The sequence below is a fragment of the Gavia stellata genome, chromosome 2 (assembly GCF_030936135.1).
Source record: "Gavia stellata isolate bGavSte3 chromosome 2, bGavSte3.hap2, whole genome shotgun sequence".
NCBI lineage: Eukaryota > Metazoa > Chordata > Aves > Gaviiformes > Gaviidae > Gavia > Gavia stellata.
Window position 1 is genome coordinate 55,473,417 of NC_082595.1, and position 20,491 is coordinate 55,493,907.

Consider the following 20,491-nt stretch of genomic DNA (forward strand, 5'->3'; position numbering starts at 1 on the left):
CAAACCAGAAGCCAAAATTTTGAAATTCAAGGAAGTAACTCTCTGTCCAATCTGGCATGCCTAGCTTTGTTTAAATCCACATTAAATTGACACCAGCTCTGATGATCTCTGTGGACAGGCAACTGCCGCCAGCTCTCTGAAGCTGCCGGGCTTCAGGAGCGCAGGAGGCTGCACCAGAGCTCACAGGAGCCTCCAGATGGACGTAGGGGAAGAGAAAGCGTAAAGATAGATGTCAGACACAGAAAGACACCGGCATTACAGACAGGAAAGTTCAGACCTCCTGCACTGAAGCATCTTGTCTAGCTCAAGAGGATGGAAAAAGGTGGCAGAGGTTTGGATCAGTTTTGGTGAAAGGCACCTGCATGCTCACTGCAGATAACCTTTGAGCCTTTTCTGCAAGGATGGAGAGCAGCATCCATTACCTTAAATGTGTTAACTAGAAATGTGACTGTTAAAACTAATTAAAGATGTTTAAAAGCTGTGTTTGACTCCCTGTTATGTAACACTAAGGGAAATGAGATCTATTTTAGGACTCTGAAAATGAGGGCAAAACAAATGGCACACACAAACATGAACCTCTGTCCCCGAGACCCACTCCACAGCCTGGACCTCGCCTGCCCCCGACATGCTCACCTGTTATCTGGGAAACAACCCAGAGATTTGACTTTTCAGCACCAACCCCTCTAACTGGATTCCTGATGACATTTTTCTGCAGTGATGGCTCCTATTTTCACCCCTCCTTCTCCTTTTCTTTAGCATATAAATGCATTACAGTACGTTTCACTGTAAAATAATTCACTTTTCATCCTGTCTCTATTTTACTCTTAATGCTCAAGAAATGCGGGTGCCCTCAGTTGCTGCATTACCCATTTTCCCTGCCTCCTCCCCAGTCTCCCTGTTCCATGCCAACTGTCCTCCCCAGGTTTCAATGCTGTAGGTCACCTATCACCATCCCAAAGACTTCAGTCCTTATTCCCTGCTCTCTTCCCACTGAACGTGATCCCTGGAGAACTCCTTTACCTATGTGCGTTTCACTGTCATCGCTGTGCCGAAACGCACGTCTTCCACAGCCAAGCCTCACTTGTCATACTACTTGGCTGAAAGCTCACTAACAGCACTAAGCTCATTTTTTATTTTCTATAGTGTTGCAGTGATCCCCACAAAACACTCAGCTAGTAAACTCACATCCTCGGGATTATCTGTAAAATCCTGTTCTCCTCTAACACCGTTGCTTCCACTGCAAGACCAACACTTAGCATGTCTTCACACACACAATGTTGTGTGGAACCTGACCTCTTTATCTTTCCTAGTCTACTGCCACGCTTTTTGTTGCCTAAAAATTATTCAATTTAAGGTTGGGCTTCTTTGATCAGTTTGGGTTTGATGAGTCCAGGGCTGTGAATTTCACTCCATGTTCAAAGGATCAAACCCAAGAGAGAAAGGACAGGAACACATCCTCCACCAGTAAAAGCAGAGAAGGAAACCGGGATGACCAGAATTGCAGTCTATGTAAATCCTGACTGAATCCCCTTTTTAGTTTTTATTGTGTGTTCAAAAGCAAATCAAGCTTCTGAACAAGAAGGGGCGAAAAGCAAGCAACACCTAGCCCAATGTGATGCACTAATAGCAAAAATAATCATTTTGAAACCATCTGCTTTGCAGCAAAACCTGTCTCCTGCAATACAGTGTGTGAATCAAAGCAGATTATGCCCAGGATTCACTGCAGAACATGGAACAAAACAAGTTATCCTAAACCAACCTCCCCATCAGCCTGCAACTGATGCAGGCTCGGGAATGCCAAATAAAAAGCTGACAGCATGCCAGGGCTCCACTTTCTCCATCCGGCCTTACCTCAGGAAGAGGGACAGATGGTGCCAGTGACTCAGAAGAACTCCAAAAGGCTCCCATCTCACAGAAATAACCTATGTCCCAGCCCTGTGACAGTCTGTCATCCATGCAAATGGTATTTTTCAAGGACATAAGTGTGTGAACTTGGTGCTGGTAGGAAAACACGACAGAGTGCTCTCAGGGACAATTTCTCTTTTTGCAACCTGAGCAAAGATAATTCTATTCTGCAGTTTCACCAGTGTGCTCCTACATGTGAGAAGGCAGGGCCTTGGGAAATAATGGCAACATAAATTACAGCATAGTGTACTACTTTTGACTAAGTTAAAATTGTCAAAATACTTTCCAGGAAGGAAAAGCCTCAGGGAAAGCATAAAAGCCTTGTGAGCAAGACTTCATGACTTTAAAGGAAATCAATCCCAACTTTAAAATCTGTAAAAAAAAACCCCCAAACCCTCCAGATTGTGCTTTTCTATTTTCTGGTCTTTTCTGTTAATGTATTTGCAAAATAAACCAAAGCAGTTGCAGCTCTGTTCCCTACTGCCTCTTTAAAATCTTTTCTATTTCCAAAGTGTAAAATTATAGCTTTCCCATTTCTAGTGTAGGAAAACAAATATGAAATTGTAATTGTACTTAGTTTTTTCCCAAAAAGTAGCCACACCACAGAGTGAACAAACACGGGGAAGCACTGGCTTAATATCTGGTCCCAGTCAGGGGCCAGGACTGATTTAGGACAAGGAAACGGGGGACAGAGCTTTGCACTCGTAGACCAAGACCTGGGCAGAAATTAATTGCTGAGAAGACCTGTGCCAATAACAGCTACAGTGATGGTATTCTTAGAGCTACAATGCTGTAATGACATAAGCACATTAAGGTTCGTGAGGAAGAAGAATTTTCTCTTAGTAGACAAAATAGCACAGAATGAGACAGTTACATGTTGACCCAAACTGCTATTTGGGGGATTGTTCCACAATGAAAGCTTCAGATGGCACCTTTATGTCCCTTAATAGTGACACAGATACTCCTACTCTTCCAGATACTTCTACTCTTGCTCAGTGCACCAAACGTTCGGGGGCTTGTCAGTCACAACCCAGTTTCCATTTGCCCTCCCAACTCGGAGTTGTTTCTCAAAAGACCCCCTGAATCCACCCTGCTTCACATGGGCCCCAAAGTACCCTGCCCTCAGTCCCTTTCTCTTCTCCTCATGTGTCAGCCTGAGTGTGAGTTCAAACATCAGCTCTGTGCTGGTAGCTCACGTGGAGACTTCTCCAGCCCCCTCCTGTACAACAACTTAAAATCACAGCCTGTTGCACTGAAAAATGTCCAGTTAAAGCCCAATGTAGCCAGAAGAAATGCTGCTGAACTTGCCACCCTTATCTCCATTCCAAAACACTGTGCGTAACAGAGCTGAGCCATTCATCATATTCAGGCCCTAGTGTCATATTCGATTTTGACCTCTCTCAAGCCCCACACATCTCACCTCTGTTTATATCCTGCAAATTCTTCTTTCATGGTGTTGCTTAGAAGATATATGTGGCTGAAAGAATGTCCTCACCAATGCAGCAAATCATCTTTTTTGCCAAAAACACAGAGGCATTACTTTCTTTTTTTTTGCAGAGAAGACAACACTGCTGGAAATGCACATTTTTTTCATCTCAGTCCTCATGTCTGCTTTTCTAGCCTGTGATTTAATGAAAGATTAAAGACTAACTTATGAAAGTTCACCACAGCAACTGCTGATGTCATTGGGAACTGGATTCACAGTTGGGGCTTAAAGAAAGATGAAGACCATATTGATAATTGACAATATTCCCAAAATTATTCATCTAGCTAATTAAGCCACAACCCCACGCCACTACATATGCTCAAAACTGAATGAACAGGAAGTGTAGCACCATTAATATGCTTAGCTACTGGTGCTATATAAATTTAGCCCACAGAAATTAACTGTTCATGGAATGTACAGATTATTTACTCATTTCCCATTCAGCAGCAGAAAAGCAGAATTATTCACATAGCTACTTCATGATGCCATGCCTTTGATTATCCTACTGAAAAGAAAAATGTGCATTCTCCTCAGAAAATGAACATAAGCGCTGTATCCCACATGCTGTGAAATAAAACAAGGTTTTTATCCATTTAGTTGCAAGCACATTTAAGCATTGAAGGAAAAGGAGACACACGTTACTAGCTTGGACAGCTTTGTATGTAAGGCACAAGCAGTGTGGCTGCCCTCACTGTGTTTGCCATCTTTTTCAGAAGATGTAAAAGTTTTATGTATATACAAACACAAGAACAAAAAGCACATTTAAAGACACCAAAGTGTACATGCATTCCCCTTTCGGCTCCTTCTGAGGCAAGTTACTGCTAAATTGCCTTTACGGTAGTTTGTTGCTTGCTCCATCCTCCTACAGCAACCCAAAAGCAGTGTACTGAAAGGCAGTCAGCCCTGTGGCATGGAGATAGACCCAGTAAAGCACAATACCTGCCACAAAACCAAAATACTGGGGTAAGGAGAACTGGGGGGTTATTCAGGGCTTCAGCAGATATCATGAGGAAAAAGTGCAATTAGAGGAGGAAGCAAAGATCCATTACACAGCTTTAAGAAATGCTAGCAATGAGTACAAATAGTTATGCTTTGTGTATCTACTATGATTACAAGTATTTTGGTGACAGGAATGAGAATGGACGCAGATGGACCTCCTTCTCCCTGCATTTAAGTGAAAGCCCTGAGACCTGGGACTGTGCCTGAGTCCTGGACACACAGCCAAGAGGCTGCGCAGTTCTGCTACACGGTGTGGCTGCCATCCTCAGGGAGAGACATCAGAGCTCATTACAAAAAAGCACAAGGTTGTCAAATGGGAGCTCTTAAAAGAAGACGTTTGCAGTCGCCATATGAAAGTGAAACTATTCATCAAGAAGATTTAATGGGACAGAATATCAACAGAATGAAAAAAAAAATATATAGCAAGGCTCACCTTGCGAGTAAGATGCTGCTCAGTGTGATTTCATTCCTACAACTTAAAGTAAGAACACACATGGTCCAAGCTGTTCCAATGGATCGTCAAATGGATTCATTCTTAATTGGCTTTCCATGCAGCTCTCTTTAAAGGCTTGAGTGATACTTTTATTTGATACTGCATTGATTTTCTCTGAAGTTTCCTCCTATCATGGCTACCCTGATCAATTAGTGTGCTATAAATACAGCGGTCAGACTCCTTTCACTGGTCTCATTAAATTGCACCCCTGCTGAATTTCTGTGGAGAACAGAATTGTATCATACTGATAGCAATAGTATGAAGATGCCTTAAGGTTTTCCAGTGAAAATCAATTGCTCAATATTCCTAACAAAAAGCTTTGAAAAGCATGACACAATGGAGCTCAGCTAATGCCCAGAACATACATCAAACCTTGATTGCAATTCTGCATCTCTAAAACCCCCAAAGATAAAGGATGGGAAAATAAGTGGTTAAGGGGCTCAACCAGTTCCTCACTGATATATAATCCCTCATCAATCATAACTATTTAACTGCATCCCCTCATAATGGAAATATGTTGCTGGAGGTAGGCAGCTAACCCATATAATTCTTCTGAAAAGTGGAATAAGGATTCAAGGAGGAACACAGTTGCAAGGCACATTTGGTCTATCAAAGTCACTATGTAATGGTGGTGGGCTTACTGACTGAAACTAGAGGGGATTGATAATATTTGGTGGTATGATACAGGCTAATTATCGCAGGTGTATGTCAGCTATAACTTCAAAAATGTTAATCTTTATTTTGTAATAGTATGGCAGTATAGCTTTTAAAAATTTGGTTTAGAAATTACATTTTACCCAATGAGATTGGAAACAGCCAATTTGAAAACAGCTAATTTGAAACATTTCAAAATGTAATCTGAAGGGCAGCTTTTAGGTCTCCACTCTGCCCTACACCCTGCCCTATCCTTTCATAACTATCCTGTCTTCTAACATCCTTTCTGTCCTCTTTTCTCCTCTGCTAAGCACTACCCTTCAAAATCTTTTCCATCTTCCTCCCAAAACGAAGCTACTTTTTCACCATAGACTCTCCTGCAGGTTGAAAATCCCTACTGCAAAGGCTGGGTTTTTAATTACTGCACTTGAATTACTGAATGTATCCACTGTTTCTATATGCACTTGCTGGTACTGGAGTATACTCTATGGGTTTTTTTGTATGAAGGTCTGAAGGATCCATTGCAGACCTCAGAGGACTGGCTGTACCTTGCAAAGAATCTGCGAGAAGAACACTGGAGAACTACCAGTACTTGATGATTTATCCTGAAGCCTTCATACTTAGCACGGTGGCTTTCAGCCAGAAGATGCAGTGCTCTAAATGCTACTTTCAATCAAATAGCTTAGTGCAGGATGAAAGCACCTCCCAACAAACTCGGAAGATTTTGTGGGTAATAAGGCACATCCAGAGCAGTATCAGGTAAGAATTAGTGATAACTGCAGTTTAAACGTACCCTTAGGAAGGCCCTCTCCTGAATCACAGCAGAACCAATTTCCCCTTCCAGAAAATGTTTTCAATGGGGGAAGTGCAAAGGGTTGAAATCCAGCTCTTCTCAGACAGCAAGCCCTCCCCAAAATGATTCTAACAGATAGAACAGATTCTTCAGAACCAACTTGAAAGAGCAAGAAATTAACAAATACATTTCAAAATACAATCTTTAATCACTGATTAAAGATTGCATTTTCAAATGCCACAGTGTGGTATTGGAGTCAGCCCCATAAAACAAGGGGGCTGAATACACATTTTATAGTCAGAATTCAAGCCTGTATTATGAGGAACAACATAAAATGTAACCCACAAGAACCAGCAAGCTCCCCAACATAGCCAGAACTGTTCTGGGTGAGATGCTGACATGAGACTTTCTCCATGTCAAGTGCTAGAGTTACATTCAGTTTTTTGGACTGAACGTACACGCAACTTTCCACCAACAGGATATGTGCAGTCACCTCAGATTTCAGCCCATATCCATGCTCAATCCTTTTTATTACAGAAGACACTGGAAAAGATTACAAGCACTGTTTTGCCATTCCACATAATAAGAAGTTAGAAATGTTTTTTAAGAACTTATTCTTGTCTTTGCAAAATATACAGAAAATGACTGGAGAAATGCATTTTGCCTGGGGTTTTGGGGTGAGATTTTTTGAAAAAAAAAACATTATCCAAGTTGAAGTATGATCTTTTAGAAGGAGTTTGTACTTAATTTTTCCTTAAGAAATATAATATTCTTTACGTGTTATAAATCTAAACTTTCAGATCCTGAACTACTTTAAATCACCAAGTAGCACTTTTTTAAATATAGTTATGCCTATTAAAACTTATGAGAATTAAATTTTCTTAATTTTTTTATGGTTATGAAAAATGAGATGATAGAAACCATCACCAGCCATATAATTTCACATTTTTATGGCACTTCCCCCTAGAGAAGTTTCCCACGTTTGTTTTTCAACGATAGTGAAATACCACGGCAGTGTTTTTCCTGCATGGCAATCACTTATAACCAAAGTCAAAATTTTGCTTATAACCAAAGTCAAATTGGATTCATAAAAATAGCTGTCATAGGAGCTGAACACTTGCTGAGGAATATAAACAAAAATCACAGAAAATTACACTGTATTGTTTTGGGGAATGGGTACTGAAGGCTTAGCTGATATCACAGGGACTATGTGCAAAGGCAGTATGTACTGAAGACAATATAAAGCCAACTGTGCACAGCCTAGTAAGATCACAGAGGATTTATGAGCCTCACGGAAAACAAGTTAGACTGATTTCAGAAAATAATTCCAAAAATGATCAAGCATATTCTTATGAGGTAAATCTGAAAGGTGTGTATATAAAGTGGATTGATAACATAGGCAATTTCATCAAAAAAAGTAAAATTAAGCTCCCCAGATAAAGAGGATCCCACTGATTTTCACATCTCACCATCTCCAGTGGCAAACAAGACAGGAAGACCATCTCCAGGTCCTGATTCCAGATCATTGCTATTTCAGATAGATACTCCATCAAACAATTCCTTTCTTTGGGTTACTGAGGGTCACACACCAATTCCTGCTTTGGACCCACAGCATGTGGTGAAATAGCAAAGGGTTTTATAGGAGGTAACATTTTGAAATAGAAAAATTAGGATTAATGCCAAGAGGAAACCTGAAGAGCAAGAGGTCATAGAAAGGTTTCCAAAGAACGTGCCAGACCTGCCTTTAAGACTTTAAATTAAACTATGTGATGTACTATAAAATATAATGCATAAGGTAATCTTGCCTTCGCAAGGTGAACTGTGATCTTAAAACATGTTTTCTGTCTCTGACGTTATGATTTAGAAGAAATTAGTTTTATTTCTGAGTGACCTTAGGAGGAAGAATACTATTTATTCTCTTCATGGCCTTAAGATACTGAAGCAAAGAGAAATATTTAGACCTTGACTGAGAAAAATCACTTCCAAAAATAATTATATATTTTGAAGCTGAGGAATGGTCATAACCATATAGTTGTTGAACTGTGGCCTACCAGAGACAACAGGAAGTGAATCACAGTGCTAAGAGTTAAGTCCCTACACTTAGTGTGTGCTAAAAGCCCTTCTTTTCTCATGCTGGTGCCACTCACCTTAGCATAATATTAGTTTCTCAGCTTAATCGGGGCAATTTAATCACTATCTTTATTTAATACAGATAGATTCAGTTTCCTGAAACAAAGAAAATAAACAGAAAAGAGGTTGGCATTTAGCAAAAGCTCACGAAAGAGGCAGTCTGCATGTACAAGAAGAACCTCTTCTATTTTCTTTCTCTCGAGCAGCAATAATTTTAATCGGATGTTTTTCTCTGTTGACAGAACTCATGGAAAAATGTCAACTATGAGCATTTTCATTGGCCTCTGCACTAACCATGACTACTTTCTTGAAGCAGAAGAAAACTTCAGATGCAAAAAGTCTTCTTTTCCCAGATCATGCCATGTCATTCCACTACATCCCCAGAAGCTCCCAACATCTCCTGCCCTGCCCCGTGAACACTGAATTGTACATACCAAGCAGATCAGCTCCAGTCTGAGGAACTACAAGGACAGTTTCCTTAAGAGCCTGGTGGCTAAAGGATTCGCTTGAGATCAGGACTCACTCTCTAGTGCTGCTTTCCAGAGTGGTAGGAAGAGCAGTGGGAACGCTGGTTAAGAGGAGATTTGAAGTTGGGAGATTTGAAGCTGATTAGATGCCAGATGTGGAGACCATTTGAACAGTGAGACCACAAAAGTCTCAGATCTCCTAAGGAGTCTAAGATGACCATAACATCCCATGCAATCACCCATGATGACTGAGCTTTTGGAGCATGACATCAGGACACTGAGACAAAAAAAACACATTGGTGAAGACTACTGCAAAGTAAGGCAACACCAACAGGAGTGGGGTGAGGAACTGTGGAGCAACAGCACTGGGCCAAAGGCTGCTTGGAGGGAAAAGGGCAGGAGGAACGGGCAGAGGAGTCTGTGCCAGCTAGACCAAAGAGCCTGAATGAAAGCCAAGATCCCCACAACTAATCATGCCTTGCTTACAGCAAATATCTGCAAAACACTGGCAAAGTGCCCACTCTCTTTCTCGTGTGGGTTCACATGGAGGATGACAACCTACTGCAGGCAGTTACTCCACTAGCTCCAGTGGCAGTGTTTGGGTGGTGGTTATTTAACTCCATTAAGCATCCTTGCAGTTTTCAGTAAGATGCCACATGACAGAGTTTCTGGGGGTGAAAGGCGAGTTCAGTTTACTGCTTCTTACCATTTGTTTCAAAGAGGCGGCAGCCCACGCAGCGTTACGTGCGTTCAAAGAGCATCTAATGAGGAGCTCTAAATTTAGGCCATGCTAGAATTCAGGCTCCTGGCTTAGGTGTTCAGGATCAAGACTTTAGAAGTCTTGAATTCTCCAGATCAAAACTAAATGGCAGCTGGACTCTGAACATACAAAAGGTGACTGAAAATCAGACCACGGGCTGCCACAGTGGGCATCCCAAATCAGCAGACACTTTTAACAGTAATCTTTCAGTGGAATAGCTCTCGGCTGGAAAAAAAAGAAGGGATAATAGTATCCCCTCATCTTAAAAGTGTGTTTGTGAGAATAAATAAATTACCATTTGAAAAGCATTCAACTATTTTTTATTGATGAACATCATAAAAGAATCTGGCAAGGAAATTAATTATTCTGTCTTCAGATAACAGGCTAACAGCTGGGACCACACTGAATAATGGCTGTCTACACAGACATGCCTGTAAGAAACTGAACTCAAGCTCCAGCCATCAAGTCCTTTCTCACCTGGCAAGTTAAGCCCATCCATCCCACCCAGCAGGTGAGGAGCTAGAACTAACAATCACTTCCAGTCCACCCTGTTTCCACAGTAAATTGCTGGCAAGCCTGTTTGATGGCCTTTTTACAAGTAGAGAAGATGAAATACATGCAAACCCTTGTAAAATAACACATATCAAATATCACATTCTACTGCTGCTACAGAACATGAGTTGAACTGGTACGAAATTGTGCTGTTCACAAACACATTCCTCCACTCTCTGGGCTGGTCCTGGGCTCAGGGGACTCTAGCATTTACAAACAGCTTAATTCTTTGATAAAAAACTGAATGAAAGCGGCTACATGATTTACTAGCCCTCCTGAAAGCAGAAAATACTCCCATTAAAAGCTTGAGCCTGCTACTTTTTAATATCCTCCCACGCATGATGTGAAGTGTCAGGACCCTATTCTCAAAAACTGGTGGAAAACTCAAGCGCTGAATGAGTGTTTCTTATGGTTTTAAGTCTGGATGCAAAGACATTTAAAGCTCTTTTTTTGTGGTTTGCTGCTCACTGATACTCATTGCTAGTACTGAGTAACTGTTCCTTAAGCTCATTATCAACAATCTTATGCACTGCACAGAGCATGTGACCATGTAATTATATGAAGTCAAAATACTGTTTTCAGAGGAATCCTTAGTTTTGGAAGTTCCTGACTTACGGATTCTTGACACTGCAACCTGCTGGCTGTATAGATGTAGTCCAGAACTAGGTGGCGAAATTTAAGCACTGTCTGTGGATATCTAAATAGAAAGGTGAACCAACCATGATGTTCAGTTAAGATTCCCTGGAAGATACTGATGAAGTTCATGTTCAAAGAAAATGGGAGCAGGAAGTCCTGTCCCTTTCATCACCAGACTGTACATGCTCCAGTCTCTGTTACTTCCACCTTACACAGCTGCAGCAAATCCAATTGGGGATATTATCCTTACAACTCACAAGAACAGCTGTTTGAAAGATGTTTTCGATAGCAATAGTAGCTGCAAGCATGCTGTCTTCATGTTCTTTCTGTTTCGCTTTCATGTTCACAGTAACGAGTTTGTTTTAGCTCATGAAGCCTTCCTTCATTACCAAAAAAAAAAAAAGTCATTAGCAGTTGAAAGACCTGCCTTGTCCCCCACAACACTATCTTTCTCTCTTCCTGTAAACATCCTCTACCCAAAAGCAAGAGTCTTCTGTCTTCTGCAACAATGCTGACTGTCCACACATGTTCAGTTCCCAGTTTAAATGTGTATCATCTCTTTTTCCCTAGCTTTTTACCTAAAGGAAAAGCATCAATATTCAGCCACCAATAACTATGCAGTTTTGCAAAGCATTTGGAGGTACAGCCTGCCTGAGTGACAATATGCAAAACAAATCTGTCATGTATGCAACTACTATTATGAGCTAATTATAAATCAAGTATTTAAGGAGGATTTAGTGTTCCAGGTTTTAGAATCCTAAATATCAGTTAATCAGTTTTAGTGTCTTATGCATACCCACAACTTTCCATTTTGCAAAGCTCATTTTTAATTACACCCAAAACTGTCCGTCAGAGTTAATAGTAAACCCCAACTTTCAATATAATTTTCAAATTGAATTTTCAGTCTTTGACATTGTTTTTATGCTTTGTGAAAACAATGCTGTCTTGATACTTAATAAAAAGCCCATATAGGCAGTTATAAAAGGACTACCACAAAGAAAAGAATCATACCCAGAACCTCCTCCTTCCTTCTGCCCAAGTGTTCCCAGCTCAGTGTTTGGGCAGAAGGGGCCATGGGAGTGCCAGGAGCATAAAATGAATGAACGGTTATTAAAAAAGGGGGAAAGAGGAGTGGAATATATACAACTTCCTACAAAAGTCCATCAAACCCCATATCCTGTCCTTAACAGAGACCAAAAATGAGAGCCTACAGCAGATACAATGTGGACAGCATCTATATTTCTGTGCAGCATTCACCTCATCTCCAACTATGTACAGCCTGAGGAATTCTGTACTTTGATATGGTTTTTATGTATTTAGTAATCCTCAGTTCATTTCTGTTCCACGAACTTACCCATTTTCGCTGAACAGAACTGAACTTTTAGCACCCAGAATTTCCCACAGCAAGGAATTCCACAGATTACCCGGATATTATACAAAGAATCACAGTGTCATATAAAGAGCCAGGCTTCTTGCTAGTATCATCCGACGGTGCCCATTTCTTAAAATGGAGGTGACAAAGAACATCTGCAGCTTGTCCACTTTCTCTAGCCACCCATGACCTTGTTTGTAACCTGGTCTGACCTCAGAGGGGACACTGCTTTAAGCAGGAGGTTGGACTTGCTGATCTCCTGAGGTGTCTTCCAACCTGACTTACCCTGTGATCCTATCGTTTTATAGACACCTGTAGTTTCCCTCTACAGTTTTTCTTCTTCCATCCCAAAGAAACCCAGACAACTTAGTTGTTTTTTATACAGAAACCAGCCCATACTTTGGGTGGTTTTTTGCCCTTCTCCAGTCCTACAGTAGTCTTTTTGAGACAGAAAATCAGAAACATCCACAACATTCAAGATGGAAGTGATGGCACAGGTTTTTGCAGTGGCTTCACCATGTTCCCTGCTCTCCATTCTTTTCCTTACAATTCCTAACATTTGATCTGCTTTTTTGACCAACACTGTGTATTGAGGTTGTATTTTCACAGAGCTATTTATGAGACCATAACATCAAGATGCCATTCTTCTGTGATGATAGCTTAGAGTTCATCACTGTTTATGTATTAAGAATGGTTTTCTTCTGAGCTCTCAAGAATTCTCCTTTCTATGGGAAAAGTAGCTGAAGCACTCAGACTACAACACCTTGCTGGGGAAAGAGTCAAAATTTTGTAAAGTTTTTCAAAGTTTTCTTAAAGGGACTTATTCAAGGCACTCGGGTGTTGCAGCACATAATGCTGTAACACTCCCTGCTTTCAGGAACCCAGCTGCTGAGTAACAGGAGCTCCCTCACAAGCCCGAATTCAGTGCTCAGCTACAGAAAGCAATGAATGGGCAGAAGTGAGCACCTAAACACTGGTATTCACAGACCTCCATGCATTCAATACACTGGGGAGAGACAACACAAGGTGCTAAAGTCAGGGCATGGGTTTCGGTCTCACCTTTCAAAGAGTGTTTTCCTTCTGCTCAGGTTTCACAGCTTTGAGCCAAAACCTAGGCATCTATTCCAGACAGACCCTTCTCAGAAAATAAAGAGTATTACATGTTGCATTTACATTCTTATTCTTCACTATGGAAGGCGTAGGGTCTCCAAGTGCAAATACTCCTTCTCATTGACTAGGAGCAACATAAATGCTGCAGCCAGCAGCATCCACAGGGAAAAGTATTGCTCCTTTTTTCCAAAAGGACAAAGCCAGTATATCAGCTAGGACTGGAGCATCAAGAGTCCCAGCAAAGTGCCCCAACCTTCACAGGAGGTTTTTTGTTCTTGGCTAGCAAAACTGTTTGTTCTAAAAGTCAGCACTGACCTACACTGCACCAATCGGTTGGTACAGCACTGTTGGGATGGATATGCTGGAAATTCACATCAGTTTACAGATAATCACTGTCCTTTAACATTAAAAATTCCATGGCCAAAAGGCTCTTATCCTGAAAATAACTACCTAGGATTTTTTTCTAATGTATACAAGTCAGTTAGGGGTATGATTCTTTTCATTCTCCCATTTAACACACATATGCAGACAAAGTGTATGGCAGAACTTGTATTCAGTAGAAAACTCTATATAGTTACTTACCTTACTTTCAAAAGCAATTTCCTAAAACATAAGCAGTTGTGAAGAGCCCAGAAATGCCATAGCTTATAATCAACTCACTTTGGTACCTGCCATATTCAATATTCTGCTCACCATGGAAGCTAAGCAAATATAATGCAAATTTAGTAGGTTTCATTTAGGAGGCAAAAGGATTTGGTTAACCTCAAATTCAGTGGTCACTAATACCTCTTTCTCTGTCCCTTTCCACCCAAGTAACACTAATATTTAAATTCCCCAAATAGTAAAGTTCAGCATCTTGAGCCCTGTTAAATCTTATAAGCCAAAGTAAATTCCATTTCTCTGATTAAACAGAGAGTATTTACAAAGATCATAAATAAACAGTGTGTGAGTTGTTCTTGTTCTTTTTCATACCACTTGACTAAGCACTTTTTACTTTGACATGATTCAGAATGATGTTTCCGCTGTGCATTTTTGTCCAAAATAAAAGAAAAGGCAGTCCCTGTTGAGGGGATGAAATCTCGCAAAAAGGTGCAAGTAAACCTGTGCCTTGCCCAGGATGTCCCTGTACTGCCTTTCCACCATGCTTTCCTCTTATTTCCTTCTTTTCCTTCCTGATTGCAATTGTTTTTGAAATGAGGTTCTCCCTCCAAGATGCTCAGTACAGTTGTTTTTAGCCCTTTTCATTGATTCTAATATGACTTTACATAGAAAAATGTCTAAGTAAAAGAAAAAGAAAAAACAATTAAATATAAACAAGCCCCAAATAGTATAACTCCTGGGAAAATATCACTAGAAAGTCAGTCAATTTTGCTAGTATGTTAGCCCTCAAACCCTCAGTGGTTCTCCACACTAAATGAAATGGTGTATTATAAGAGCCCAAGTAATTGATTTCTGCAAAAGACTTGTGGTAAAAGGCCTTGTAAAAGTTGCTGCTTACAGATAACCACACCTGTCACAGATTAGGACAGATTACTCGAGTGTTGGGAGAATTTTATCTCACATTTGCCATTTCAGTGCCTTCTCATTCCCTCTTCTGGAGGATTTCATGCCCAGTTGTACATCCCTGGAGTACACAGGACTGAAGACAGTGGGCACAAATGATGCCCTGGGTGCTGGTCACCATCAGACTTGGGATATTCGATGTACAAAGCTGGGGACATGGGTAAATTAAGCCAATGGACTTCACCTCAACTCAGTAATGAACCAACCAATGGCAGGAGAACACAGAGAGTCCAGCTGAAGTTTGGTAGGTCACCCATCATATGTTCAGATGCAATTACCCACTACAGCTCTCCTCAAAATAACCATCTCTGATTAATGTCCAAAAAGAAACACCACCATTTAAAAACAAAGACTACTAAAGTATTTATTCATGTTCTAAACAAGAAAACAATGTCTAACTTTGAAAAACAGAACAAAAAAGAAAACAACTTTGAAAGCAATAAAGGGAAATGCAGCACAATTAGAATACAGATCTCACTGCTGCCTTCTGATGTAGTGCTCAAGACCATGGAATCACACCGTTGCATAAGGAAACACAACAAAATGAAAACTGAGATCTTTGTCTCATGACTGTCACTACCCTTCTGTGTGCAACAGCAGGCTGAATACTGGTTAAGCCATTTCAAGATTTAGATCAAAACTCCATACTACTGCTATACAAGTTTCTTCAGAAATAGCAATATCAAAGTGAAGAAAGTTCAAAGATAAGGCTGCTATTTTGTTTTATGAGTAATAAAAATGTATAAATGATAAAAACATCACAGAAAAGGAATATATGTCCTTGTAAAACCAAGGCACACTGCCACAGGAGTGAATTACTGGTATTTTTAACACAGCAACTCAAGCTTGCACAGCAAACAACTACTTTACAGATTCTAGTTTTTCATTTTAATAAGCATTAAAGATCATAGGAGACAACCAAGAGTTATGTAGTATCCTTTCCACCAATGTGCCTGTGCCATGGAAAGTGCATTTACAATGAGCAGAAAGAAATTTAAATCACTGTATACTCAGTCCCAGAAGCTGCTGCTCAAATTAATCCTGACCCAGAAAAAGACCCAAGCACATGCTGAACTTCCAGTAAGTAAATAGTCCAGGCTAACTGCCTAATCACAGTGCCCCACACTTTTCAGGACAAATGATGTAGAGCCTGTCTCCAATGGAATCGAGAAAAAACAACCTGGTGTGGCAGCAGCAACCCATATTTCATTAGCCCTGTGCAAAATTACAAGATAAACTGATTACTTCTAACTTGCTGCTGCAGAAGCTACGGTCTGAATTTACAGGAAGCCAGCCATTTCAGAATAAAGACAGAAAAGTTACGTCTTATTTATGGCAAAGAAGGAGCCTACATACCAGGAGTTACTGCACTTAGCTGACTGAGCTCATGCATTATCTTGTGCCACTGAAGCTTGTCTGTCTGCCCATGCCTTAAGGTGTTAACAGCCTTGCTATTCAGAAGTTCTTTTGTTTGGGTTTTTTTAGCCACCTAGATTTGTAATGAACTGCAAAACGAAGGAGAATCAGGAAAAGAAACAAAAGAAGGTTACCTGAAGGCCCTCTATGGCTAATCTAAGCATGCTTGGTGTGAGCTTGGAGGCCTGCTTGAAGGTGAAGTTGCTCCAGTCTATAATCAAAACAAATCCATTCACTTGAAGCTCAGGGTCTTCTATCATGGCTTCTAAAGAAAGAAGTATGGCGCGCAAAATATCCACCAATGTGTACCTGTTAACGTTAAGGGGAGATTCGGTTAGGAAAGGAGCAACAACCATGGACGTGGAGAAGTTCTGAGTGTTATTCCTTTGTACTGCTTGTCGAAAGTTTAAATGAAAGGAGTGCAAATGTACACTCAGAATTCATGGGTATGTAAAGGTGGGAAAGTCTCAAAAGCTCAGTTAGTTGAACTCATCCTCTGGAGCGGGATTATGTACATCTAGACCATCAGCCAGCCAGAACAAACTACAAGAATATAACACACCTAAAGCAAATTTGAACTTTTCTGTAGTCTCCTAATCTGCTTTAATATCTATGCATTTTATTAAATGCCTGTACAAACGTATCTGTACAAAATGCATTTTTCTAAAATCATAATGATACCAAAACCCAAGTCTAACACCAGAAGCCTAGACCCAAGTTTCCTCCTATATTTTTCCAAGGGATTGAAATAACAGCTTCTACAAAATTATCAGCTAAAAAAGGCATTTCCACATGCTCCCTTTGTCCCTCCCTCTGGGTAATATTTTCTCTTAAATCGACAAAGGGTATGACAGAAGACGGATTACTCAATGATCTTGAAAGCAGAAAGTAACACACACTAGGGCTTTGAGGCGCTTCTGATTAAAAGCAGTAGCAACCTTTTAGGAGTTAATTAACTGCCTTCTGACTACTTTGTATACCCAAACTATGTGGTTTCAGGAGTAAGTTTGGAACATGGTATTCATTGGTCCCAGAATTTTCTATGTTAAATTTGGGTTTACAAAGATGCCACCTACAATATGTAATTATGTGGTTTACATATATGCACATAATCTTTTCTCAGATCGATGATCTTGTACAAGAAGACATAATTCCATATTGCCAAGCCCTGTTGAGTATAATCTTTCTTTTCTGAAGCTAAAGCACATAATACAGCAGCTAAATAGCTTAAATATATACAGCAATGTCATCTTTAGACTGCCATGTAATAGAGTTATTAATCAATTTGCAGTTTAGCTTATTGAGGTTTTTAAAAAAAAGGCAAAACACCTGAATTATCTGGGGTGTTTTAAGAGATACAAAAGTAGCAATTTAAGTTTTGATTTTTTCTATGCTAACTATGCTTTATATCTAAAAATCATTTTTAAAAGTAAGATAAATAGTTACTGAAACAGGTGTAAATTTGCCAGTCGGCACCACAGGATCAGACGTGGCTTTAGAAGGCTAAACCAGAAAAACATCAGATAAGTAAATATTCCAGGAACAAAAGAAATAGTTAAATCTTCAGTGTTTGTGCAGATATTTTTAAATAAGGCCCTTTAAAAATATCCCATGATGGCATCAAACATAGAAGTTCTCAAAATCATGAGTCGCCAGAGAAATCTTCACCATACTGCATATGTAGCAAAGAGCATGTGTGCCTGTTTAGAAATTACATTAAATTATACTAAATTCTACTTGCTTTAATACAATAAATGCACTGTTCCATTGTGTACATAACTATATTTTGAAAGATTCTGCAAAAGGAAATAACACAAAAGAAATTAATCTGCTCTAGCTGACTCCTCGCATCTTTCCATCTTTTTTTTTAGCCAACTAAAACTCAGTGAACTTCCCAACTATGTATTCCTAGGAAAGGGACTAGAGAAGGACTCTCTTAATGTCAGCCTAACACAAGTGAACATGAGAAAGTGTGCTTTCCCCAGAAAACATTAGGGGAAGCATTGTTCTACATGATTCTTCTCTTCATTTTGGAGACCCTTATTTTGTTTTGGATTTGGTTAGGTTGACTGGGATAAAGGTTTTCATATTCACTCCTCTCATTTTCACTTTTCTGAAATTTAACTTTTTTCTAAGGCTTTACTTTTTTGAGATCTAAGGTTTACAGGAGGGTTGGCATGCTCCCTCTTTTTTGTTCAGGTTTTTTCAACTGGGAGAGGAAACAGCACAATAAAAATTCTTCTCTGTAATTTCCCTGTGGAAATCCTCAAAACGCTAAAATTCTCTGTTTCCTTTTGGCAGAAAAAAAAAAAAAAAGACCATTCTGTAAATGGAATTTTGTCCATGGGGGGAAAAAAGGACATGCCTTAAAACCTACTTTGAAGGAAAACGTTCAAAACCTGGATCCTTAAAATTGTTAGCGCAATTTGATCATCAAAGAACTGTTAGTCCAGGACCCCGTTTTTGCAGTAGGCACAGTGAAGCAAACCTGCCTGCCCTGAGCAAACCTGCCCGGGGGCACAGGGGCTGGCGTGGCAGATCCAACGCTTCGGACACAGCGTGGCTGATGCTCCCCCTCTCCCCAGGCAGAGTAGCTCCCCCAAGCCCAACTGCTGGACGCATGGGGAAAATGCCACCATCGCTGCTGAGGCCTCTGAATAAGCAAACAATCACACATACCCAGAAGAGGGACCTGAGGAAAAACTAAGTCGTCATTCATCGGCTCTTTCCAAAACGATCCTGCGCATGTAAAATGGGATGTGTGGGGAGTGTTTGGCAGTATGAAAGACTATAGGTGGTTTTACTGGCACTAAAAAGGTCTTTGTTTGCCTAGCGTATCTGCAGACCGACCTACCTATCCAATACACCACAGGTGCACGGACAGTGGAGGGCACCTAATCAACATGGGAACTAAAAATCCCCCGTACAATCTGCATTTTGCACGACTGCCAGCAGCAGGACTAAAACACGCACTTAGCCTGAGGGAAGGAGGCTTAGAGAGTTGTGTTCAGGGTCGGGGCTTGGCTCACAGCGTGGCCAACTGCCTTCGAGCCCACCGGTTACCTCCACAAGGTGGTAGAGGTCTCAGAAATACTATTTTTTTTATCGCTTCATGAAATTAGATGGAGATACACGCTGTAAGAGGCCTTCCCAGGGAAAAGGCTTCAAAGGGAAAGAAATTACATCACGTGAGACATTGGGAGAACAGCTAATGCCTCAGTCTGAGGAAGATCATCTATCAGAGCTCATACAAGAAACAGACATTAGAAATACTCAAATCCTAACATTAGCTTCAATCCCACTTGACATTTATGCTGCCCCATTCACAGGATCCCATTTTCCAGAAGAGCTCCACGTAGCAGAAAGCTGCTGCAAGCATCCTACATCCAGTCCAAGAAGATGGGTCCCAAGTTCCTGATGTAGCTCTCTAATGTCCTCCCAAGGGAGTTCAAGAAGACATCACATGCCTTGGATTAATGGCTCCCTGGTGGCACAAGGTTGCTAGAAATCTGGTGCATTAGACATAAAGATTCTTTGTTTATGAGGCTAATCAGGCCTCTAAGACTGGCCATAAAATGCTTTTATATATACCTAAGTGATAAATACATAGATGTAGATATGAAAACCTATATACACCTAATTATGTCCTGAATTCACTCAAGTCAATGGGAAAACTGTCAGGCATCAGTGAGACCAGGATTTCAGCCACCACAGAGAGTAATCAATGGTCGCAGGGCTGGGCCTCCACAAATCTATGGGACATTGACCATCACCATAACTCCTATTGCAGGTTTGCTTAGTGTAAGAAATACAGAATATTGTATGTTTACCCACTGGAAAAGACAAAAGGTTGTCCTCTCAATGAAAACAAATCCTGAAGAACACAGGTCTAGCTAAAAGCACGCAAGAACACTTTCTGCCAGAGGAAGGTATCTGAAGTACTCTTTAAGTCTAAAAAGCCACATCAGGAGTCTACAGGGACATGTCACTAACAACCAAGCTTCCCCCCTCAAATACCCTTTGAGGCAATTAGTTGAAGATAGGACCTATCCTTCATTCTGTAATGGACCTCTTCTCTTCGTTTTGATACCTTACTTAAGTACAGTACAGAAAAACAGACAAGAAAGACAAATCCATTAGTGGATAGTTAAAGCA

The 20,491-nt window shown here is 40.5% G+C and overlaps 1 protein-coding gene across 1 annotated transcript in view; it reads right to left on the minus strand.

The window, feature by feature from the left end:
* CLVS2 (clavesin 2) overlaps window positions 1-20,491 on the minus strand; it is a 56,008-nt gene that overhangs the window by 28,093 nt on the left and 7,424 nt on the right. The window contains exon 2 of the mRNA XM_059835702.1: window positions 16,471-16,645. Coding sequence (XP_059691685.1) covers window positions 16,471-16,645 — 175 coding nt within the window. The remainder of the gene's footprint in view (window positions 1-16,470; window positions 16,646-20,491) is intronic.